Source organism: Dryobates pubescens, chromosome 35 (genome assembly GCF_014839835.1).
Source record: "Dryobates pubescens isolate bDryPub1 chromosome 35, bDryPub1.pri, whole genome shotgun sequence".
Taxonomy (NCBI): domain Eukaryota; kingdom Metazoa; phylum Chordata; class Aves; order Piciformes; family Picidae; genus Dryobates; species Dryobates pubescens.
In genome coordinates, this window is record NC_071646.1 from 4,903,031 (window position 1) to 4,929,222 (window position 26,192).

The following is a 26,192-nucleotide window of genomic DNA, read 5'->3' on the forward strand; positions in this document are numbered from 1 at the left end:
CAAATATTTACTTGCCTTCTTTTTCATCTTTTCTGTCCTTCTTATCTGCTCAGGGAAAGCCTATGAATAGTCCATTGGCAAGTTGTCTTGTGAAGACTTTACTTAATGGGCATCAGACACAACATACTTTTGATCAGTGACCCTCTTGTACATTCCACAGATGGAGAGAGATGGGGGGGGAGTGGGGCAAGAAAAATTTTTTCTACTTACTGCTCTCATTAAACTACCACTCAATTGCTAAGCAACACCAGAGACTGTCTCCACACATCTGTAAACTCAAACTCAGCTCATGCTAGTGTTCATATAGTCATTGGGGTTTTTATATAAAACTTTCCAGAACTTTCAGAATACACTTTTTCAGAACCACCCTATAAAGTCAAATTACTGAAAACCAGGAAAAGCTTTGAACTCAAAGCACAACAGTTGACCAGCAACAACTGCAGTATTGTGAACTCTCAGTATACGTTGTTATGGGGAACATCAAAGCATCCATCCAGGAGCCCAAGCTCCTTCAATAATCTCAGGACAGCAAAAAGCTCTCTAGAGGGCAATGCATCCTATACGTGATTGACTTCTTTGGTCTTCACAGGAAACTGCACTCTGAAAGGAATACTCTTAGTTTTGGAACCTAATATAAATTAGGCAGTGCTTCAGTGAGGCAGAACTGACTTACTGCATAAGAGTGTTTAGATGGGGGAGAGAGATATCCCATGCTGGTCTTTACAAACTGCTTTCCTGTATTTATTTGCTTCCAATTTGCATAAAGCATGAATGAAGCAAATTACAGAATCACAGAATTCTCAGGATTGAAAGGGACCTCAAGGATCATCTAGTTCCAACCCCCCCGCCATGGACCGGGACACCTTCCACTAGACCAGGTTGCCCAAAGCCACATCCAGCCTGACCTTAAAAAAATCCATCAAATACAGTAAAAGCTCATCTTAGTGTAGAAACAGAGCACCCACCACTTCCACATTAGGGTAAATGTCCTAACTCCTTGTGAAAGCAAGTTTTTTTCTATACAGTGAAGCTCCTTTTCATCTCTTCCTGAATTAGAGAATTTTCCAACGATTACTTTTATTGCCCCACAAGGCTCTGTGTAAAATTTGGAGCAAATTAGCTCCATTTGGAAGCTTAGGAATAGACTCTGTCCTGAATGGGTAGTATTAGGACAATCAAACATTTTGCAACCTCACTGAAAGCATTATGTGACTTGGCATTATGTGACTCTGATTTTCTTACGGTCTGCAAACTGTGCCATTTTCTGGAGATTTCTGGGTTTAGCTCTGTAGTTCAGCCAATCCAGTGATGCTTTCTCATGTGGTGTTTCTCTTTTTCATTTCTCCAGGTTGCCTTCTTAAACCTCAGTCATACAACAAAGTGCCCACAACAGTGCAGCTGGGAGCAGAACATGGCTAACACGTTTATCACTGTCCCTGATGGGTATTGTCTTCCTGAGCCCATCCAGTACTATGGTGAGTAAAGCAAAATTTCATATTGTGAAAAAACAGTATAGTAGAATGGACAGCTGTGGGAATTCCCATCATTTTCTTCATTTGTCTTTACAAGCACCCACACAACACTGCCCAAAGTGTGACCAGGCCATTTTTACTACATCTAAGATTCTACTTAAAAACATATCAGGTAGATTATTTTAAAAGAAAACATCAGACTTCCCTTCTGAAAATGTGTTCCTCTATTATTTATGATTAAATATTCCGTCTATAAAACATTGTAAAACTTTCAAGTAGCTGATGTCAGGTTTTTACTTAATTTTCAATTTCTTCTGTATGTAGATGTTTTACCAGAGCACATCAACTATCAGCTGCAAGACACCGAGTTTCAGACTGCACCTTACTGCCAATACTCCACAGTTCAGATCCCTCCTCCAGTATTACAGTCACAACCTCCTCAGTCCCAGTACAGCACATATGGCCTGGACTCTCACTACAGCGATGGGCAGTCTATCAGCAGCTGTGAGCTGAGCAAACCCCCTCTCATGGCTCCCCACATTGATGATGCTGGATACCAAGGATTAAAACGGCCACGATTAAGCCACTCCTCTTTGAGACTGAGGGGGCAGGAGGAGCTGTGTGTTGTTTGTGGTGACAAGGCCTCAGGCTATCACTACAATGCACTGACCTGTGAAGGCTGCAAAGGTAAGAGGAGAAGCTGAGCTGTATCTTACCCAGGACTGTGGCTCCACAGTGCTCAGCATGAAGTCTGAATATCTATGATTTAAGCAAACAGATTTAATCACTTTTAAGCTGACATTTCCACAGAGGATTTTAATTTAGCTAAGGAAGCCTTTATCCAGACTCACATTTTTATAAAGTTTTTAGAAGAAATGCTTTCCCAGTGTCTATTCGACACAGGTGTTTAATGTATCTCATTTTTGCAATGATTATTCACAAGAACAGTGTTTATTTAAGCAAGTGCTGATTTTCCCATGACAATTTATTCTAGATTTACTTCACTGTCATTAATTTTTACTTACTAATAAAATCAGATAAAACCCACCTGGGTGTGTTCCTGTGTGACCTGCCCTGGGTGATCCTGCTCTGGCAGGGGGTTGGACTGGATGATCTTTCAAGGTCCCTTCCAACCCCTAACATTCTGTGATTCTGTGAAGTAATAATTAATTGCCACTTATATTGTAACTTGCTATATGGGAGCTGCCTTGATTAGGTAAGGAAAAAGGTGATCAATATTTGTCAGAAGGAAAAAGATGTAACTGTTGTGAAAAACAAAATTTAAAATTGAGCTCAAGTTTACATTGTAAAAAACCCAAAACCTCAAAAGACACTTTAATTCTTTAAACCATTTAAAGAAAAATCTCCCTAAATTGCCTCAGTCATAACCTGATCCTTCTCTGTAGGCTTCTTTCGCCGCAGTATAACCAAAAATGCAGTGTATCGGTGCAAGAACGGCGGCCACTGTGAGATGGACATGTACATGCGGAGGAAGTGTCAGGAATGCCGCCTGAAGAAGTGCAAAGCAGTGGGAATGCTTGCAGAATGTAAGTCCTCCCTCCATGCTGGCCACTTGACCTTTTCCAAAGTCAACCCCTCAGTGGCATTGATCTAAACTTCAATTAGCTATAGGAATATTTAACTGTACGTTCACTTTGCGTATTTGGTATTTGCATGAATATTAGCATCAGCTTTGCTGTTTCATTAAATCTGTTGTCATTTCAACCCATGGGTCTCCCCTCCTTTTCCCAGTCTTCCTTCCCAGCTGGGAAGGGGTCATTGGATGATAGAACAATAGTTTAGCCCCAGATATGGGGTAAACATAGACAAGTCTGTAGCACTTGTAGCTGCAAAGCCCACCAATGTTTGGGAAGTATTTTCTGAAGTTAAGAGAACTGCTATTCAAAGACATTACAAGAAAACAAAAGAAACTACTAAAAAGAGACAGCATTATGTCCTGAACTTTGACAGGACAGCAGTAAGCACATCAGATGTGCTTTTGGGTTTGGGAAAAAAAAATAATTGATTGATTGCACAGTGTTGCTATGAGGATAGGCTGAGGGAGCTGGGGTTGTTCAGCCCAGAGAAGACTCCAGGGGGATCTCAAAGCTGCCTTCCAGACTGCAGAGAGACTTTTCATAATGAGGAACCTAGCAATAGGACAAGGGGGAATGGTTTGAAGCTGAGGGAGAGCAGGTTTAGACTGGCTCATAAGAAGTTCTTCAATACATGGGTGGTGAGACTCTGGAAAAGGTTGTCCAGGGAAATTGTGGATCCTTCCTTTCTGGGGGACTTCACGGCCAGGTTGGATAAGGCCTTGAGCAGACAAGTGTAGTTGAGAGATGCATCTGCCCATGGTGAAGAGATTGGAGTAGATGATCTCCAAGGTCCCTTCCAACCTAAGCCAATCTATGATGCATGAAAAATTCTCATAGTTGTGTCTCAGAGCCACAAGTTCAACATAAGACTGCAAGACTCAGGTTGTCGGTGGATACCGAGCACTGACATTCCTAATACATAACACATTGCCATACTGTCCAGTAAGCCTAGTTCCTTATAGGTTATGGCTCCTGTGATGCAAGGTTTGTGTTACACGAAATAACAAAAGTGTTTATTTCCAGTTGTATATATTTGGAAATACCCTGATACACACTGCTGTGCTTTGCAGGTTTGCTGACTGAAGTACAGTGCAAGTCAAAGCGACTGAGGAAGAATTTCAAACAGAAGAGCAGTTTTCTTTGCAACATTAAACTGGAAGACGAGGGACTGAACAGTAAGCATGTGTCATCTACAACAAGATCTGCAAAAGTAGGATACTTTTTCTATTTAAAATATTTCTATTTTTATCTCTCACATACACACACATTATTGTCATTTGATTGGTTTATTTTTCTAACAGATCTTGGAGAAGATGGAACTTACTCCAGGGGAACATCAGCTTCTTGACCACATTGTGGCAGCACACCAAAAATACACAATTCCCCTTGAGGAAGCAAAGAAGTTTGTATGTATACAGAACAATCAGCCTGCATTGATAAGTTAATGTTATCCTAAGCATTGCACCTTGCTTATATCAGATGTCTAAATGCTCTTTCATGCAGCTACAAGAAACTGCAAGTCCTGAGGAAAGTTTTCTCCGTCTCTCTGAGACAGCAGTTGTCCACGTACAAGTGCTAGTGGATTTCACAAAAAGACTTCCAGGTAGGTTTCTTCCTTTGGGAAATATTACAGACTAGTGTGACTTTGTTTTAGAGGGAGAATCTGATGGCATGAATCCAGGAAAAATACAGGCTTTAAGAAAACTCTCTCATTCAACTGATTGTTTTTTCTGCCCTATCAAGGTTACCACTCCCTTGTTATGAGGACAAGTTAGAAGCATTCACTTCAGAAGCTTGATAAGAGATTTCTTTTCCATTTCTGACATGGAGTAGGGACATTTAAAGTACATGGACTTCAGAATACCATCTTGAGCGAGTTACTTTCCCAACACATTCTCTGAAAGCCAGTTCAGTTTGCAATTTATCATGCTCATAAAAATCCCCAGATGTTCCTTCAAAGGAAAAGGCAGCAGAGAAGGGACTAACCAGGTGCTCTTACTCATATTTTCCTTAAAGAAGGGAACATGCAATTAAATTCACTACATTTTAATGTGCCAGTGATAGGGTAAGAGGCAACAGACACAAACTGGAACACAGGAGCAATGTAGCAAATATAAAGTATTAGGATGTGATATAAATAAGATATCAGGAAAGAATTTTGGATGAAGCCTTGCCTAAACCCAAAATTTTTACTTTTACCTTCCTGTGAATCTTGTAACACTAGACACTGGCAACTGCACTTTTTTTGGGGTCTAACCTGCCAACTAGCAAGAAAGATCCCTATATACCAATAGTCTTTGGTACGTTTTTCTTTTAACTACGGCTTCTCCTTTCCAGTGAAGGCATTTGTTAAAAACAATTTTATCAATGAATGTTAGGGGGTTTAAAGGCAGCCACAGTATTCACTGATTCTTAACATGTATCTTTCCCTGCAGGATTTGAAAGTTTAGCTAGTGAAGATCAGATTGCACTGCTGAAAGGGTCAACAGTTGAGGCAATGTTTTTGCGCTCTGCCCAAATATACAACCAAAGAATTCGTGAATGCCAGCCATCAACAAGTGAAAGTAAGTTTGACTAGCAAGCTTTCTGCTAACCTAAGTAGGAGGCTAGGTTGGAACAACTTCCATGCACTTTAATTCACTTAACCTCAAATAATTTCCTATTCAAGCATAGTGGTACTTAGAATACTACTGGTAATGCCTGTGTGCCTCCTATACACCATTTCTTCAAACACCCTACTACAAAAAATAACATGCCTGCCTCTCAAATTAATTAGATCTCTGTTTTCTTTCCATTACTCCCAAGAGTGACATTTCTGAGTGAACAAATAGTAAGGTGGACAGATACTAATAGCTATTATGTGTCATTAATATGACACGTTGTGTTAAGACACTCGGATAAGAATGCCACCAATGAAAGAGGTGGTAGATGCCAAAAAGAGCAACTTTTTTCTGTCAGCATGGATCTGGTAAAAAAAAGTCATACATTTTTAGGTACATATTTGCAAAGCAGATGCAGATAAATATTTAAAGTCACATTGAGGTTGGCTGCCATTTACCTTGTTTCAGGTCACGTAAGGCTTTCTGATCATGGGACATGTTGTCACATGCAAAACCTTGACAAAAACATTTATTCCATGGAAATGTCTCACAGTGAAGACTGTCCAACTTCCACTACTACCACAGGTAACAGAGGTCTCAGAATCAAACTACTTGGGAATGTTTTGTTTTGCTGGCCTTTGAACAGGCTTTACAGGGCAGTGGCGGAGTCCCCCATTCCCAAAGCTGTCATGCAGAGGGACATGGTTTAGTGGTGACCTGTCAGTGCTGGGTTAATGGTCAGACTCAATCATAAAGATCTCTTCTAACCAAAATTGGTTTATGATTCTATGAAGTAATGGTATGGTTATTTTCTCTCCTTTTTAAGGTATAACGGAGGAGTTTATTACCGCACTGTTTTACTTCTACAGAAGCATGGGGGAACTCAAAGTGACAGAGACCGAATATGCCCTCCTCGTAGCAACAACCGTGTTTTTTTCAGGTAAACTGGGAGCTGACTTGCACTTAGGCACGCTTGTCCGTCTCCTCGCACCGCGCCCTGCGTTCCCACCGCGGCCCTTCGCGCTCCCGTTCTCCGCGCTCCCGCCCGCCGCCCCTCCGCGGCCCACCCCGCTAATCCCGCTCTCCCGCCGCGCTCCCACAGATCGCCCGCTCCTGAGGAATAAGCGGCACGTAGAAGAGCTGCAAGAGCCGCTCCTGGGCATCCTGTACAAGTACTCCAAGATCCACCATCCCGAAGACCCACAACACTTCGCCCGCCTTATCGGGCGCCTGACGGAGCTGCGGACCCTCAACCACAGCCACGCGGAGGTGCTGGTGACGTGGAGGACGAAGGACCCCCGTCTGACCCCTTTGCTTTTCGGGACCTGGGACCTGCACTGACGGGGCCGTCGCACAGCCGCGCTCCCGCCCTACCGCTGCGCAGCCTGCGCGCCTCCTCCCCTCTCGTCTCCGGCGCGCGCTTTCGCCTCCCGCCTTTTTGTCTTCCCTCCGCAGCCGGCGAGTGCCGCGCCTGAGCCGTCATGAGGTGCCGGCTCTGAGCCCCTTTTCTCCGAAGCCATGGAGAAAGAAAAAACGTGTAAACTGTTCGTTGCGCCGTGCCTGAGAGGTGGGCAGGTGCCCGCAGTCAAACCCCAGACGAACACCCGGGCTGCGGGGCTGCGTCAAGAAAATGGTGCAGCCTCCTGCCTCGCACGGTGTCGCTCTGGAGGCGGCGGGGGACAGTGGTGAGAGAGGTGCGGGGCCGTTCGCCGGAGACACGACGGGGAGCGATCCTCCCGGGTAGCCCGGCAGAGTCCTGAGCTTCCGTCCTGGGAGGCACACGTAGACGTGTGCGTGAAAGTGTGTGCCCTGCGCTCCTTTTTTCCTGCAAACCGTTAAGATTGGTGCTGGGGGGAACATCTGAACATAGACTTTAACTTTTTTTTCCCCCCTATCAAAACCGAAGAGAATAATCTCCTCGAGCTCTTGCCGTGTGTTTTAACTGTGCACCACCGATGATAAAGGTGCTTGACGTGTGTAATTCACAACAGTAAATGGGAAGTGCACCGCTGGGATCCACTTAACTGGCTTTGATTTATCGGTCCCACCAGATGCAGTGTGCAGTGAAATTGTGCTGTGCTGCGCTGTGAGCTGTGTGAATTGAACATGAGAGGTTTTCACGCTGACTGCTTAGGAAATACATTTAAATCGTGGTAGTCCGATGGGAAATGAGTGACGCTATTTACACCACACATTTCTGTGGCTTTTAAAACCCCTTGTAAAAATGAAATTTTTATGCTGGGACATAATCTGATCTGTTTTAGAACTACTCTTGGGAATAAGGCAAAAAATAAATGTCAAGTATTGCACCTGGAAAAATAATTTGCTTAGTGAGTTCTTTACCGTGAAACTGTGTGCAGGTTTGAAATAGTTCATAAGTTGTTGTCATCAAAAGCTCTCACTCTGATCACAGCATTGTCTGTAAAGCAAACTACAAAACTCCCAACAGTTAGAAAGGTCTCTGTGAAGTAAGAAGCAAGAGAGTTCCAAAGCCATCACCAATACCTTGGGCTTTGAAAATGATAGGTAGTTTATCCTATTTTCATGTTAGCTGTACTTCTTTTTTTTTTTTTTTTTATTTTCCTTTTTTCCTTCCCCTGGGTTTCATAATCCTTTACAGATTTACCCACAAGAAACTAATTTTTTAATCTGTGCAGGGTTTTAACAAGTGCCCAGATGATGATTTTAATTTGCCATTTGTAATAATGAGTACACCAAGCCTGTCTGTCCCATCCAGATGCCTTGAATATGATAAGGCATATGAGGCCATGGTAGTGTTTAGGCAGTAGAAGCTACTGTAGTTACCTTTTCCAGCTTGTTTGAACAAATTGCCAGAGCTGGTGTTACCCTGTTTAAAGCAGTTTCAGATTTGTGAGGAAAAAAGGTCCAAACCAGAGACGCTGAGTAACAAATGTTCTTCATTGACTAAGCCAGGACAGCTGGACAACTTACCAAAATTTAAATTCTTGAGGTTTTAAAATACATTCTTGACTTGGGATTTTTTTCTATATGAAATTCAGAATTGTTATTATAATCTTTAAAGTTTTACTAGCTTGATCCTGGATAATTCAGAAGTGTCAGTTTCTTTTTATCCTTCCCTGTGCTGTGTAAGCATAATGGCTTGGACAGCTTACATTCTTTTTCAAGAGGAAAAATGTTATGGCACATTCTTACTTGACAGACGAGCATGAAAGGGAAGAAACAAGACGACTCTACGCAGAACTCAATAACAATGTTGAGGTAAGTGATGGAGCTTGTGAAAAGTCTCAGAGTTACATGCATATGTTGACATTTGTGCAAGAACATTCTCTGATAATATGGTTAGTACTGTCATGTGAGGCAGGAAGTAAACCTTCTGTTCCTTTTCAAGAATAATTTTTGTATAGAGAATGTGTGTTGGATAAAATGCAATGGTGTTTGGGATGTAGATCCATATGATCTGTGTGATATGTGTGATCTCTTTAGTGTTCATGACTGCTATAGCTCTTTTCCTTTTGTACTTTTCCTTTTCCTTTTGTACTTTTCCTTTTCCTTTTGTACTTTTATTTCACCTATTTGGGGACAACTCCAAAATGACCCCAGTTGGAAGCACCCTCTGGAGAACACCTGGAAAACTTCCCCTGCTAAAAGCAGGGTCTGGTATAGCAGGTTACGTAGGGCTGTGTTCAGTCAGGTTTTGGGTATATTAAGGTTATTCATATTGAATGCAAAGTGCAATATAAAATAAAGATGAGTAAAAAAACAATTTCAGTTTTGAGTGACAGAACAAGAAAATTCATTATTGAAATGGGTGATTTTGTGTGAAATAAGTAGCATAAGCTGTGAGTATTCCTTGATTTAATAGAATTTTTGCCTTTTTAATCTGCAGTCTTGCCAAATAAATTAATTCATCCTATTTTTGTTATTAAATATTCTGGTGTGAAAGATCAGATCTTGGTATACTTATAACAGAAATGTGAGGCATTGTTGTTTAGGAGTGATGAACTTGTTAAGCAGAGTACATGGTATAATGCTTAAATACTGATTGCACATTATAACAGCTAACAAAAGTACAGCATCTCATCTCTTGTGTTAGGGATCTGCAAACATGGGCCAGTCAAAATATTTCATCCTTGAAATTGTTTGGATCTTGAGTACAGAAATTCTTGAACTTCCAACTTTGAATATTCTAACATTGTTAACTCAAAATATGTGCTCTGAATTCTCCTACAAATATAGATGAGCTTGTAATACTGTTTGTTTATAAACCATAACCATAGCTCTTATTACTGGAAGTACTTACTATTATATGAACTTTATACTGAATTTTACTTTTAGAGAATGATAATGGCATTTGAAGAGCTTCGTGTGCAAGCAGAGAATAACAGATTGGAAATGTCTTTCCAATGTGAGAATTCTGCTTCTTGGTTTTATGCTGCAGGCTTTCATTGCATACAGTTTCAGGCCAGAAAAATGAGAAGTGTTGGAATGGTGAACAGTTCACATTGTGACAGTCTGGACCCTCTGTTACTCATGCTGCCTGCTTTAAATGCCAGGGCCTTTTTGTTTTTCCACTGGGTCAGATTTGGGGCTTTTCAAACAGACAAAGTCTTACATTTTGTCTGTGAGGTAGACTCCAGAGATTACTACTTTTTTTCTGTAATTGGTTTCTTTAAATGAATAGCTACAGAAAATAAAATACTGAACTTATGCTCTATATACATGTTACTTAATATTTTTAATAAGAAATTAATATATGGAATAATGGACTAGTTCTGTAGAAAGTTGATGCAAAAATTTTTCTAAACATGACCTCAGCAATTACTCTTTAGGAAACAAATTGTACAGGTCTCCAATTCGAAGCAATTTTAAATTGGAAATTGCATTTAACTTGGAGTACATTTTAGCTAACATGTTAACTGTGGATGTTACTGTATCTCAAAAGTAAAAGAAGAAGCAGTAAAAGTGGAGAAGTTTGAAAAAGAATGCAAACTGGAAATCAATATGAAAGAGAAGCAGGTAAATAAGATCTTGCAGTTTCTTCAATATTTTGAAAGTGCTTGGTTGGTTGTAAAATACTTGGATTTTGGAGGGATTAATACGGACCTTTGGTTGGTGTTATTTGTTCTTGTGTGTTATTTGGAATGAAATCTGTATTAGGCTGCTGTATCATAATAAGTGTCTTAGTGACAGGATTAAAAAGTATCGTGTAAACACTGAATACTTTGTTCTTTTTACATACACTTACCTTTATAAAGTGGTTTGTGCAGAACCACACAATTAGCAGAGCACTCATTATACCTCCTAGTGAAGAAATATGTAGTTCATATCTGGGAAAAAAGGTTTATAATGTCCATCAGGCCAGAGGCTGGTAGAGAGTTTAGGAATCTGTGATTTTTTTTGTAGTGGTGATGAGATACCCATAATAGAAGAATTATTAAGTTGAAGATATTAATTGTGAGAAGAGTTTTTAGTTTGTAAAGCAGGACTCTCAGAGGCTATGTCTTGTCTGTATATGGCAAGGTCAACAGTTGGAGGATTTCCTGGGAATGAATGTGATGTTGTAAAGAGACAAGGAATGTTTCCAGGACATCCATAAAAAGGACAAAAAACCCCACCACCTGGAGCTTCATTTGATTCAGATTGTGCTAACTTTAATGATATTCCTTTCATCTCTTGGAATTCATTTTGGTTTTGAACTGAAGAGTTTCTTCATTGTCTTGTGACATCATTAATATTTGGCTAAAACCAACCACCTTATTTAACTTGAATGACAGCAGTTTCTATGCTAATCATATGTTGTACAGAAATGTAAGAGACCCTGTCCTTTCTCCTGGACTTCATTATAATGCTGTTTTAATTTTGTTAGATTTCAGTTCTTACTGCACAGAGTAATGAAAAAGATCATATAATAAGAGATGTCAAGACTCAGCTGCAGGAATCAAAAAATAAGATTGCTGATTTAGTAGAAGAAAAAAGTAAGAGTTCTCTGTGTTATGTTAAAATGTAATTGTAGAAGTATAGGAAACAGGATCGTTATAATTTTAACCTGTTACTAGGCAGCAGGAGAATTTTGAGGCCTTGCAGGCCAAATTTTATTTGGCAGAGAAGCCGCTGATACGGAATCAGGATTAGTAGCATAATCTCCCTATATATGAAATCTAGGTCCTTATTTCATAACAAAGGCTTTCTCTTCAGGCTCAGGTTACACCCTGTTTTCATTTGAACATGGCAGCTTCATTATGAGGGATTTTTCTTTTCAATAAACTCTAGTGTGAACATACTATATTACTGTAAAGGTATTATTCCTTTCCTGGAACAGAAGTAAATTTTGTCAGGACCCTACCCCTGTTCTGGACAGTTTTCAGTTTCTGTTGAGCTTGTATAGTAAACATGGCACAATAATAGATAAATGTGTGTTTTCTGGTTACTGGATTGATGTGTTTCAAATGAAGTTAGTGAAGGGTCTTTAGAGTCTTAATATTTTTTTAGCTGTCCAAAATCAGTATCCTTGTTCTGTATTCAGCAAGAGATGTTTCAACATCTTTGCCAAATAACACCCCAAAACAAATCTTATTTGCAAACAGGCAAATGATTGATGGTGTTCAGAAGCATAACTGTTTTGGAAGGGCTCTTTTTTAAGGGTGAGTCAAGTAGTGAAAGCTCTTGAAAACTGTACTGGGAAAAGGCACTGCTTGAGTTTTGCAAAATGGCCATCAGGTGCATTATGCAACTTGGTTAAGTTGAAGGAGTGTATTTCTCTGTAAAATGAAAATGCAAGCATTCTTTAACAAATACTGGGGTTTTTTAATATAACCATGTATCTTTTCTCTTAGGACACAAAGGAGAAATGCTAGAGAATCCCAGATCGGTCAAGAGCTCTTGAGGGAAGAACTGGAAGAAGCCAAAATTTCATTGCAAAAAAAAGAGGTACAGCTGGCTTACAATTTTCCAGTATAAATAGATTAGATGAGCAGTTGCATAAATAATTACTGATACTTTAGATGTGAAATAATTATAGCTGTTTATTGCAAAACATGCTTAGAAATCATATAATTTTTGAAGGTTACTCAAAAGAGCTTAGAAACTGAATTGCAGTCTGCAATGCAAGCATTAATTCAGGTCACTGGAGAAAAAGAAGCACAGGTGGAAGAATGTGCAAAAACTATCCATGATAAAGGAGTTTGAGACTTCCATTTCCAATTTGAAAAGCTTGCTGCAGGAAGAGCAAAATAGGTACATTTCACAGTTTAAAGAATAATCTTACAGGTAAAATACTGTATTACTGAGAATAAAGCGTCATCTGGGAATGAGACATCAATCTCATATCTGGTCTGGTATAATTACTTGTTTGGGGCTTTTTAATCACTAATAACTTTTCTAAAAAGTCCTTCACCTGTCTGGTTGTTCCAATTACTAGCCCTTGAAGGTGGCTATGACATTTGATTTTGTGTCCTTCATGATTTTGCATTAACAACCCACTAGATTTATGTATGCATGTGTTTGTTTGCTTTTATGTCTGTTGTTCCAAAGCTGTAAAGGTGAAATACATGATATATGTTGGAAGCAGATGTATCATCTGCCTGTTGAAAGACAAATGTTAAAATGCTTGTGGTTAGAATTTTGTCTTACTGTCCTTTAAGTTGCAACTACAATGCTTTGTACTACACTTCTTTTTTTTAATTACCATTTTCTTAGATTGAAGAAATCTGAAGATGAGGCAAAGCTACTTGCCATGAAGCTCAGAAATAAGTCTGCTGAACTGGGTAAGATTTGTAGAAAGAAAGAAAATGAGCTAACTGTTAAAAATGTTTTCTGCTATTTCCTGAAAATGGATTGTCCCTATGGCTCAGAGGAATGATTTTACAGTACCCTGTAACTGTCAGGAGTGCTTACATTTATTTTCACTCCTCTGACTCCCTTTTGTCTGGTAGTCATTGTAGCTGGCAACAATTGCATGACATTGCTGTGCAGACTGTACATACATGCGTCCTCCTGGAAGCCATTTTAATTTCTCTGCTGTCTTTCAGTTAGGACTGATAGCACTGCAGACCTGTTTGGAAGGTAGTGTTAGTCTGATAAGCAGTAGATTCCAGGAATGATTTCTGTGTCTTGTAGCAGAGACAGAACACTTGCATTAAGATTTTCTGCAGACCACTCTCCCCATGCTGGATGTAGAATCACACTAATGGTGGTTAGATTTAAATATTGTTTTAATATCCTGTGATGTGATAATAGAATAGAATAGAATAGAATAGAATAGAATAGAATAGAATAGACCAGGTTGGAAGAGACCTTCAAGATCATCGTGTCCAACCTATCAACCAATCCAACACTACCTAATCAACTAAACCATGGCACCAAGCACCCCATCAAGTCTCCTCCTGAACACCTCCAATGATGGTGACTCCACCACCTCCCCGGGCAGCCCATTCCAATGGGCAATCACTCTCTCTGTATAGAACTTCTTCCTAACATCCAGCCTAAACCTCCCCTGGCGCAGCCTGAGACTGTGTCCTCTTGTTCTGGTGCTGGCTGCCTGGGAGAAGAGACCAACATCCGCCTGTCTACAACCTTCCTTCAGGTAGTTGTAGAGAGCATTAAGGTCATCCCTGAGTCTCCTCTTTTCCAGGCTAAGCAGACAGGCTAAGCAGATAGGCACTAGCCCCCCAAGTAAGAATCTATCTTTAGCACTGTTTTCCCAGTGTGCTGCATGTGTTTCTAATCCTAATATGATAGATGAGAAATAGGTAATTTGGTGTCCTTGTATGTATCAAGGACATCTAAACAAAAGTGTTCAAAAGTCAACTGCTAATGCTTGTCTAGAACAAAGTGAGACGTGACCTGTGAGAATTTCAGAGCAAAAAGGAGTTTGGTATCCAGTACTTGCAAAAAGCACCAGTAATGGGCATGTGCAGATAGAAAACACTTAGAAGTTACCAATAAGTGGTTCCCTTTTTCAGCATATCCATGTGAATATCTTGAGCAGGACAGGTTTTTTCTGGATATATGCAGATGCATCAATACTCTATCCTTGCAGTTTATTTCAAACCATGATTGTGGAAAACATAATAGACTGAATTTTAGTTTCTCTTCAGATACATATTTGCTAATGCCTTTCTGAATAATTTAGCTCTGCAGGAAGTCATAATTTGTCTTTAGAATTTCTGAACTTAATCCAATGAGTTTTGAAAACTGGGCACTGCAAAGGGGTAAAAGCCTTATACTGCCTGCTAGATATGTCAAATTATTTCTGTTCAATTAATTTTACATTGTATGTGCTGTAGAAGAGATGACTAAACTAAAATGTGACAAAGAAATGCAACTTGAAGAGCTGTCAGAAACAGTGGTAAGTGTTCATTATTCTCACGGCATTTGCTTTTCATATGAAGACTCTCTTGCTTTACAAATATCTTAAATGCCATATATAAGTACAGCAAAGATCAACCCACTATTTTCTGCTTACTGTTGTTTTCTTACAGCTTTTATTATGTGCATTAAAACCCCGAGATGTTTCTAAAAATAAATTGGAGCAGCTGTGCTGTTCTGTCTTTTCCTGAGTTATGTCATGTTCTAACCTCACTGTCTGAATAACAAACTTTTGTCTGGAATAGTTGGATTCCACCCTCTACCTCCCTGTTCATACAGGCTTTTAAAGTTCTTATTTTGAACAGTTTTGGTCAAGTAGCTGGTTCTTGTTAGTACTTCAGCTTTTTTTAGAACAAACTGAAACAAAAGTTCGAGTCTAGAGTTGCATTACTGTTTTATTGCCCTTTTGTGTTTTGGCTTTTTTTCTCTCCTATCTGGGAAAGTTTGAGGATTGTTCTAAGAACCACCATCCCCTTAAGACTTTCACAAAAGTATTTCTACTGCATCCACTTCAACTGCAGTATTTGACTGAAAATTCCCTTCATAGAGCTTCTATTCAGTTAGATTTTTTGAAGTAAAGGAAATGTGACTCAGGGCTACATCTGTTTTGTGTTTGTTTTGGTTTTTTTCATTTGGTAACTGCTTCTTTGACCATCTGTTCTAGAGATTGAATCATTCTAGAAATGAATTATAGATACCTCTTAGCATGCTAACTTTATGGCTAAGCTAGCTGTATTGAACAAATGGAATTTTGTTTTGTTTACAATTATTATTAATTACTGTAAGTAACTTATTAATTGCTGTTATTAATCACTGTTTGCTTCTTTGTAGCTTAAGCACAGTTAACCCTATCTGTGATCTAATTGGTTTTAGGAAATTGAGCTGTCATGTTTGAAAAGTGAGTTGTCAGCCCTTAAGGAACAACTTAAGGTTGGGGGTTTTGTGTTTGTTTTGGTTTTTATTAAATGTAGCAGTATGGGTGACATATTTGGCCTGGTCTCAGGCACTGTAATGGTGATAGCTGTGAAGTGGTGAAATTTTACTAAACCTGGGCTGTATATTCATGCAAGTTTTGTAAGAGAGTGTGATTGTGGACTATGTTCTGTAATTACACCAAGATTCTCAACATCTGGATTCAAATAAAATAACTTCCTACCATGTAACTCTTTTTTAGGAGAAGCTTGCAAAAGAACTTGCCCAATACACAGTTCCTGAAAGTGAAAAAAAGCACAAGGTATTTTTAACTTAATGATGATTTGATTTTAGAACTTGGTAATATTTATATGTGTGCAATTTAACTGAAGTTTCACGTGGTAGTGAGAAGAAGTTCAGTTATCCTCCCTCAGAAACCATGGCTAACTCAGTCAGAGAAGCAAAATGGAGAAGAGCTATATTTTACAAGCAGGATGAAATGCAATGAATATATACACAATAGACAGTATTCACAGTATATACAAAAATATACAGGAAAGAAGGTAACCCAGAAAACCTGCCCCTCCTCGCTGGAGGAGGGTCTCCCCCCAAAACCTTCTTCTCCCCCTTCCTCCTTTTTTTCCCAAAAAGGGTTAGAGAGAGAAGGGTAATTATTAAGGGAAATTCTGATAGTTCAAAGCATATGCTAAGGGAAGAAAAAGAATTAGTTTCTTATCTCATTAGTCCAAGGTCAGCGCCAAGCACAGAAAGACGGCAGCTGCCCAGGCAGACTGAAGCAGACAGACTGAGACACAATCTGAACTAAAACTAAAACTAAAACTTAAAGTTATGTTGCTGCCAATGAAATTCGTTTAGAATTATCTTTGTTTTTCCTTTTTACACCAAAGCATTCATCTAGAGTGTTTCAGTAACTGTGCTTCTTAAAGGCATAGCCTAAAACTGTCACATTTCATGATAAATTATGTACATTCAACAAAAGACATTGAAAGACTTTTAATTTAAAACTTTTTTATTATTTTAGAAAATACAGACTTACTTTCCTGAGACTCCTAAACCTCATTTAGATCTGGACTCTGAATCTATTAATGTAAAACATGAAAAGACCCCGAATGATACTCCTATGAGATTCAACATGATGGGAAAGAAAAAAATGCCTCCTTCAGTATCTGAGGAAAATGCCTTGGGGAGTCCTTTGTTAAAGGTTTGTAACTCATAATAGTAAATAGTTTTATTTTGTGACTGTATTTCTTCTCTGTAGATGTTTCCTGTTCTTCTTCCACAGCTTCCTGTTCATTCTCCTTGATTGGCAACAAAAAAGATTTTTTTTGTTCTTTGGGTGTTCCATAGCACCTTTAATGATCTGAATACTCAGTCTGTAAACTGGCTTATGAATTTGCATGATGTAATTACCACTGGAAATACAATTTTAAATGCCTCTGTTTCTCTCCTAGACATATATTATAAAGACTCCTCCAGTACATAAACTGCAAAGTGAAAGCACAAGTCTGCATTCAGATTAGTGTGTGAGGAAAAAGCAAAAAGTGCTTCTACAGATGGATGCTCAGTCAGACAGCTCCAAACACAGTGACCTCCTGGTAAAAAACAGAGCCAGTAGTATACTTTAACAGTTGTTTATGCCTGCTGCTTTATCTAAGAATGTATAAAAAGCACCTGGGGTTCTGTACCAAACACAATATTTATGTATTTTTATTTGATTGGTTCTTTCTGGAATGTATGTAAATGTGCATAATTTAGTAACTAGGTGACAGAGTGCCACGGTACAAAAATATGTATTAACTTTCCCCATGATTTTTAACATTGTTTTTATTGAATTGTTGAGGTTTCATAGTAACAAGTTTCTTTTTTTGTTCTTTTTTTAATTCTTCATAGTGTAATTTTTCTAGGACGAAAGAAAATTCATGTTTTTAATATAGTGTGATATAGTAACTTTTAACTTTTTAATTTCAAAGCATAGTCTCAGAGGAAGAAACGTTTAAAAAATTGTATAAAGATTGTCCTCAAGCTTCACAGTTCTGTGCCACAACACCAAAAAAGGTACCTTAGCTTTCCTTCATGCCAAAACAAGTACCTTAGCTTTCCTTCATACCAAAACAGCTAAATAAATTGGTTGTAGAAACTAATGAATGGCTTTGTTTTTTCATCTTAGAAACCACCTACACCAAGTGTAAAAACTCCAGGCTCTGTACTGAAACTTTCAACCATGAGAAAAATGTGTGAGGCTGGATGGATTGCAGTTTCTAAAATTGACAGGAAAAGAAAAATTAAAGAAGCTGAAAAACTCTTTACTTAAAATTTACAAATTGCTAGCACTACAGTGCTGATTATTACAACCACAGTATTGTTCTTCTTTCAGAGCCAGTTTATATTGTTACAGTTTTTGTCATACTCAGCATGTTTAGCACTACATTCATTTACTATAGACACATACATTCTATAGATATACAACTACATCCACCTGCAGAGCAGGTTCTACATTTCATCTCCTGTGCTGTAGAAAGTCAGGGGAGCCATTAGCCCATTTAAGAATTTTGAAATAAGTGTTAACTGCATAAAAAAGGGAAAAAAAAATAAATCTGGCTTTAGAAATACTGGTTTTAAAGCAATTCAGTTTCATTTTAAATTTACTCTTTCCTAATATGTTGTTCACAAAAGGATACTGTTTCATGAAAGATACTGAGGCTGTTAAAATGTATGCACTATTAGCTGATGTCATCTTGCTTTTTCGTTCACTGTAAACACTAAGCTGTCTTTTTTAGATTTCAGTAGCTACTATTTCAGTAGTTTTGAAGCTTTTGAAATTGAATTTTCAATAGAATTACTTTGGTTTACAACAATATCAGCTCCATAAGGAATAAAATACGCACACATGTTTTAAGACTGTGAAAACAGTGCTAAGATGTCATTAAAATGCTTATCTGAAACATTAAGTTTGGGACTAAATGTTGTTGCTTTCTGTATTAGAACACAGATAAAGATCACCAGACAGCCTTCCTAAAGACTCACAGCTTCTGCCATGTAAGTGTAAGAATACTTTAGAGCAATATACATTTCTGCATTACTCCCTCATTATTCTTGCTTTCACAACAATGTCCTTCAGAGCCTAGAGATGACAAAAAAACTAGAGAGACATGTTGAAGCTTTATGAAAAATCAAACCCCTGGATTCATCCTGGAATCTTTTTGCAAGCAATTTTTTCTGTGAATCTGTAAGAGATGGAAGCTACATTTCAAGCTCTTACTTGCAATAGACAGATTAGCTCCAAAAAATTAGCAAAATGTAGCAGAAACACTTATTTATGATGATCTTACATCATCAGTGGAACTCTGCAACAGGTTGGAAATAATTCCCCTACCAGAATACAAATCTTTTAGAACTAAATGTGATTGGCTTTGTCTGGTTCTCATCAGCATGGCTTCTAATTCTCTGATGTTTTTATTTTGATATCCACAGTGCTACACACAGTGGAAACAAGACTTACTCTGCCCTACAAGGTAACCAGCTCATAAGATCACAAAGTCCTCATTGTGTTGTACTATGAACAGGGGAAGGGTGAGTAGGAAAAACATGAAAACTCGTTGTTCCTCATTGTAGGAACAATGGATAGCAACCATGGTAGGCATTGGTTAGGGGGAGAGGGTTCTATTAAATTACTTCTACATCTAAGGTGTGGTGTGCACTGAATTTCTCCAGCCCATTACAGAGACCCAAGAATTTAATGGTTACTAGATTCTGTTTACAGAGATCATGTAAAAGACTTGTTGTAGAACATCAACATACTGTACAGTTTTCATGCAATGAAAGTGTAAAACAACTGATGTCAGTGAATGGATTGCTTTAATTCAGAGAAAGGTTAAAGATAAATAATTAACAGTGTAAATGGCTGTTGCAGAACAGGGCTACAAAGCTGATGTCTATAAAAGCACATAAAAAATTTCTGTCACTAAATAGCCTGCAGGTCAGTAGGGGGGCAAAAAAGAAATTAATCCATAAACATCAGGCTTTTAACCATGGGGTTTGGGAAATTTGGGTACTCACAGATTGCCACACTGGATTTTGTTGTCTGTCCAGGCTTTTAACTTGCTGCTCCCAGTAGGCGCAGGGATCTTACTCCCTTTGAGTGTTCAGACAGGTCAGTAGTAAATGAACTCTCTGGTCACATCCAGGAGGACAATCAAGGAGAAGTTCTTTTACCAGCTTAATAGTTTGTGTAAATTAGAGAAGAGATGTGTCTGTGTATATCACTCTGGTGATGTTTAGTGCGTCTCTGACAGATGGGCAGGCTAATGTGATGCCAGCAAAGAAGAGGCTTTGTGTCCATACCAGTGTGGAGCTCACCTGAGTATGAGGAGGAGTTGTCACATGAGTCTTACCTAGGCTAATTTATTGTGCTTCCAGATAAGTTAATTTTCATTCTTAATACTTGGTCAGATATTTCTGTAATGCAATGCAGTGCAATCAGAGGCTGGGTAAAAGAGCTGCATTGAATAAATACAGTGCAGAGATTACAATAACTGCTCCCTTCTCTGGAGACTTTCAAACCCACCTGGGTGCATTCCTGTGTGACCTACTCTAGGTGATCCTGCCCTGGCAGGGGGGTTTGACTAGATGATATTTTGAGGTCACTTCCAACCCCTAATGTTCTATGTGTTGTGTAACAATGCTAAATCTTCATGACATGGGCTCTGGAAAGATGGAACTAACAGCACTGCATCCATGTAGTTACCTTAACAACCAAAATTGTAATCACCTCAATGAAATCAGGTTTATATGACATGACCTATTTTATGTAACACCATCTTGATGGGCATTAATTACATTCTTATCAGTTAATTCTTTTATTGCTCAAATCCTGTATCAACTTTCTGTTATTTTACCTGATCTGTCAGGGATAGATGTCAGGTGGAGAATTACCTGGGTGAACATTCTCTCTTTAAATAGTGGCATAGTACTAGCATTTTTTGTAATGTTTTGAGATTGCCTCAGTATTCCAAGGCTTGTTGTAATTGACATTAGCTAGCTGATGATGTTGATTTAAAAGTATTTATTCCTTACAGAATTTTTTCAAGTCTTGTTCTTGCACATGTGCATTTTGCTTGTTCAGCTACTACTTTGTCAAATGCACAGCTACTTACTGAAGACTTTGCACCAACAGCTTGCCTTCATCTAGAATTGTCTCTTGGCATTGCTGTCAACCTCTGTAAAGCTCCAGCTTCCTGTGTGAGATTTTTACTTTCTCTTACTTCTGCCAGTAACTGACTGTTTCCCATTTTTCTTCTTGCTATAGTTTCTACTGTTGCCTTCTCTTTCATCTTCATTGTGATAGAGTTTCAAGCTTTGTTATAATAATTTTTTTTCTTCACTACTGGTGTTTGTAGACAAGATTTCCCTACATCTTGTTAAATTCTTCATCGTTTTTTACCCTAATCTGAATTTTGTGTCACATCCAGTTACACCCATTTTTCTCAAATCAGAGAAATTAGCACTTTGAACCAGCAAAGAATAGATTCTGTCATATTCTGATCTGTCCTCTGCCTATATTCTTACACGTTATGTTGGGGATACTTTAATCTGGATATTGGGTGTCTTCCTGTCAGCACCAGTGTAACTCCAACTGCGTAGAGTGCCTGTAAATCACTGTGAAATCTTAAAAGAATCATGAGTTCCTACCTCAGCTGTGCATGCAAGGGTACCATAAGCATATTCTTGCTTAAGGAATGTTCTTTTTTATTCTTATTTTGGGCAGATTTTGTCCTCTCCAGGATTCAGTATTGTGAATTGTTTCCTGTTCCTCTCACAATCTCCTTTGAAATACTCTTAAGATTTTCTAAGAACAGACATTATTCTTTTCTGTGCTTAAGGTCTTAAACAGCAGCAACATGTATAGGTAGTGTATATATGCTTATGTATATAGTGTGTGTACACATATCTACATCTGAGTGTGTGGATGTGTATGCTCCTTAGCCTGTATATTTAACTGCATTTAAATATGTCAGAATAATACACAGTTAAATAATGTATTGGAGTAGTGGCAAACTATCAGTGCTATGCTTCTGTTGCTAAGTGTAGATGGACAGATGTTATTGAGGGTACAATTAATACTCTGCTCATGTCCTTAGCCAGAAAGAGTTATACTTAATTCCTCAGAAGTTATATGGAGGAAATGAACCCAGAATTAAAGACCCCATGGAAATGGAAAGCATTTGGCTAGTCTTAATAGGACAAACACCTGTATCATGTTATCCAAAAAAAAGAAACCCTTGGAGAATGAGCCCAGAACACAAAGCTGTGTGTAGCAGTCCAAAACCACAGCCAAAAGAGGCAACGTTTTTCATAAACACCAATTGGGACTGGCTGGATCACTTCTCCAATAGCTCAAGGTGACCAAGTTTACCAGTTTAAACACTGTCCCGCACCACATCCTGGTCTCCAAACTGGTGAAACATGGGTTTGATGGGTGGACCACTAGACGGATAAAGACCTGGCTGTCAATGGGTCCATGTCCCAGTGGAGGCCAGGGACAAGCAGAGTCCCTCAGGGATCAGTCCCGGGACCAGGCTTGTTCAACATCTGTGTTGGTGACATGCACATTGGCATTGAGTGCACCCTCAGCAAGTTTGCTGATGACACCAAACTGTGTGGTGCAGCAGACACACTGGAGGGAAGGGATGCCATCCAGAGGGACCTTGACAGGCTGGAGAGGTGGGCACAAGCCAAACTCATGAGGTTCAACAAGACCAAGGGCAGGGTCCTGCATCTGGGTCGAGACAATCCCAGGCACAAATCCAGGCTGGGCAGTGACTGGCTGGAAAGCAGCCCTGAGGAGAGAGACTTGGGGGTGCTGGTGGAGGAAAAGCTCAACAGGAGCTCTCAATGTGCACTTGCAGCCTGGAAAGCCAATCAGATCCTGGGCTGCAGCAAGAGAAGTGTGGCCAGCAGGTCAAGGGAGGTGATTCTCCCCCTCTACTCAGCTCTGGTGAGACCCCACCTGGAGTACTGCCTCCAGTTCTGGGGCCCCTATGACAAGAGGGATCTGGAGGTGCTGGAATGTGTCCAGAGAAGGGCCAGGAGGATGATCAGAGGGCTGGAGCACCTCTCCTATGAGGACAGACTGAAGGAGTTGGGGCTGTTCAGTCTGGAGAAGAGAAGGCTCCAAGGTGACCTAATCGTGGCCTTCCAGTATCTGAAGGGGCCTACAAGAAGGCTGGGGAGGGACTTGTCAGGATCTCAGGTAGTGATAGGACTAGGGGGAATGGAATGAAACTGGAGGTGAGGAGATTCAGGCTGGGCATGAGGAGGAAATTCTTCACCGTGAGAGTGGTGAAGCCCTGGAATGGGTTGTCCAGGGAGGTGGTTGGGGCCCCGTCCCTGGAGGTGTTTAAGCCCAGGCTGGATGAGGCTCTGGCCAGCCTGATCTAGTATGGGGTGTCCCTGTCCATGGCAGGGGGATTGGAACTAGATGATCCTTGTGGTCCCTTCTAACCCTGACTGATACTATGATACTATGATATTTCTTACAGCTACATAATTCAGGAATGTGGTTGCCCTGTGTAAGACAGACATCAGAGCAAATTCCAAATGACTGTTTGGAGATTAACTGGTAGGGCAGGTGTTAAGCACAGTGAGAAGGTTGGCCATATACTGATGAGGCAGTACAGGACAGTGGCTTAGCTGGCCCTTTTCTGACTTTTGCTCCTCCTAGACATTCCACAAAGCCCTAAATGTGTTTTACCCTCTTCTGTGGACATAGAATCATAGAATCAATAAGGTTGGAAAAGACGTCAAAGATCATCAAGTCCAACCTGTCACCCAACACCTCATGACTACTAAACCATGGCACCAAATGCCACATCCATTCCCCTCTTGAACACCTCCAGGGATGGGGACTCCACCACCTCCCTGAGTATCACATTCCAATGGCTAACAACTCTCTCTGTGAAGAACTTTCTCCTCACCTCGAGTCTAAACTTCCCGTGGCGCAGCTCAAGACTATGTCCTCTTGTTCTGGTGCTGCTTGCCTGGGAGACCAACCCCCTTCAGGTAGTTGTAGACAGCAATAAGGTCTCCCCTGAGCCTCCACTTCTCCAGGCTAAACAATCCCAGCTCCCTCAGCCTCTCCTCATAGGGTTTGTGCTCAAGGCCTCTCCCCAGCCTTGTTGCCCTTCTCTGGACACGTTCAAGAGTCACAATATCCTTCTTAAATTGAAGGGCCCAGAACCGGACACAGGACTCAAGGTGTGGCCTAACCAGTGCAGAGTAGAGCGGCACAATGACCTCCCTGCTCCTGCTGGCCACACTATTCTTGATGCAGGCCAGGATGCCATTGGTCTTCTTGGCCACCTGGGCACACATCTCAGGTTCACTGGTGTTGGTGCACTATTTTGCTTCTCATTGTGCTATAAGGAGTGATTGCTCACAAGTTGTTTTCCTTATCAATTAGTATATCAGAGAGAATTGCTTGGTAGACTTTTGCTCAGTACGTTGGAGGCCAGATAATGTCTTGGAGTGTGAGTAGGCAAGTCAGGCTCTCCCTCACCCTACTGTAGAGCAATTGCTTTGATCTGAGATGTGTTCCTTTGTGTCTAGTGCAGCATCTCTCAGTTGTGCCTGCCAGGTAATGAGCAAGTGGAGTGAACCAGACTTCATTAACTTTGGCAAAACATCGGTGTAGAATTAGATGTGATTCAGGATGGCTCCATTTCCGTGCTGGCCTTCCTGTCGCACTGTTGCTATCCTATGTAGCAATTAAATTAATCAATAATAACTTTTTAAAAGCAGTGGTTAGTTTAAAAGCCTGAGGAGAAAATGACTGTTAAAATAATTAGCTTTCCAGCTCCAGTTTCCAGGATAGGATATTATGGACACATTTGTTCCTATCGCATTTGCTTAGTGGTTCAGTATGAATTTTCAATAGATGGCTTTGCGATAAGAAAGCAGCAATTCAGATCCAATTATATAAACAGCAAGATCAGCCTGGAATTAGCCTGGAGAATATAAAGCACACACAGAGCTTGTGCTGGGTCACTGCCTCTCCCAGCTCAAGGCAGGATCAGGTTCCTGTAATAGGGAAGAATTCAGCTGACAAGAGGTTGGTCTTTCCAGACTTGCACTATTGCAGGTACAGGGTAAACTAGAGTGTGTAATGATTGGCTTTTGTGATAGGAAACTGACAGCTGGAGGAGACTAGGGGGTGATGTCCATGTGTTTGTAGACACTGTCATTTCTAGTTTAGAGGCTAGAGAGTAACCCCTGGAATTGTCTCAGAGCTAATCAAAGCTTTGTTCTTGGGAACCCCAGGAGGTCTGAGAAACGAGGTCAGCACAACAGACAGGTAAAGTGGGGGTTCATTGATTTGAACTCTTTGCCAATGTTCTTTATTGTAATTTACTTGAATCTATTTAATTCTTGTCAGTGTTCCCATTTCATCCTGCCTCTAAGCCAACGGGAGAGTAAAAAGGAAAAAGGACTAGGGGGAATGGAATGAAGCTGGAGGTGGGGAGATTCAGGCTGGACATGAGGAGGAAGTTCTTCACCATGAGAGTGGTGAAGCCCTGGAATGGGTTGTCCAGGGAGGTGGTTGAGGCCCCATCCCTGGAGGTCTTTAAGACCAGGCTGGATGAGGCTCTGGCCAGCTTGATCTAGTGTGGGGGGGTCCCTGTCCATGGCAGGGGGGTTGGAACTTGATGATCCTTGTGGTCCCTTCCAACCCTGACTGATGCTATGATACCAAGTACAGTGGTATGGCTGATATCACAGTTGATTAATTTTTTTCCCCACCTCTCTTGAGCTTTTTATAAGATGCTTTCTTTAAAACTGTATTTTAAACCAGTGAGATTACTTTAGCATCTCTGGTTAATTCTAGAGCTCATGTTCCCTCACATAGGTCACATTTTCCAGTCCTTTAGCTCCTTTTATTTTTCTGTGTCAGCATTTTATCACTCATTAGTGAAAATGTAATAAGTAATGTGCTTTAGAGGGGAAAAGGTTAATTTGTAGTATATGTTAATGGCTTGTTTACCCTTATTTTTCTGTTCAGTGGTGAGTACTGTTTCAACTGAAGGTCTGAGATTGGAAAGGTGTTAGGCTGTAGATAAAAAATTTAAGGTTGCTTCTAGTCTGTGGCTGTTGTAACTGTCCTTGTCAAATTCTGAGAAAAAAAGGCTGGACAGTAAATCTAATTTTACTTAGGATTGCTTTGTTTGTTTGCTTTCCCCACATCTAGT

General features: G+C 40.0%; 2 protein-coding genes across 2 annotated transcripts; both read left to right on the forward strand.

The window, feature by feature from the left end:
• Positions 1-1,371: 1,371 nt before the first annotated feature.
• LOC104296305 (bile acid receptor-like) lies at positions 1,372-7,011 on the forward strand. The gene is made up of 10 exons (XM_054176421.1): positions 1,372-1,475; positions 1,797-2,159; positions 2,879-3,019; positions 4,141-4,280; positions 4,372-4,476; positions 4,574-4,673; positions 5,506-5,634; positions 6,139-6,255; positions 6,497-6,610; positions 6,773-7,011. Exons 1-10 carry the CDS (start codon positions 1,412-1,414, stop codon positions 7,009-7,011), a joined length of 1,512 nt encoding a protein of 503 aa, XP_054032396.1. The 5' UTR covers positions 1,372-1,411.
• A 1,818-nt stretch (positions 7,012-8,829) lies between these two features.
• Positions 8,830-18,262, forward strand: SYCP1 (synaptonemal complex protein 1). Its single transcript, XM_054176293.1, is given in 16 exon segments — positions 8,830-8,910; positions 9,988-10,057; positions 10,595-10,668; positions 11,519-11,627; positions 12,486-12,503; positions 12,506-12,579; positions 12,715-12,824; positions 12,826-12,885; positions 13,348-13,496; positions 14,937-14,998; positions 15,892-15,966; positions 16,193-16,252; positions 16,973-17,152; positions 17,403-17,546; positions 17,896-18,006; positions 18,119-18,262. Coding segments are annotated over 16 exon segments (1,521 nt in total).
• The last annotated feature ends 7,930 nt before the right edge of the window (positions 18,263-26,192 follow it).

Bases quoted from the DNA above. Each gene is read 5' to 3' on its own strand.
- LOC104296305 (XM_054176421.1), top strand. From the start codon at position 1,412: ATGGCTAACACGTTTATCACTGTCCCTGATGGGTATTGTCTTCCTGAG. The intron at 2,160-2,878 runs GTAAGAGGAGAA...CCTTCTCTGTAG, and splicing joins GACCTGTGAAGGCTGCAAAG to GCTTCTTTCGCCGCAGTATA. The intron at 4,674-5,505 runs GTAGGTTTCTTC...CTTTCCCTGCAG, and splicing joins TTTCACAAAAAGACTTCCAG to GATTTGAAAGTTTAGCTAGT.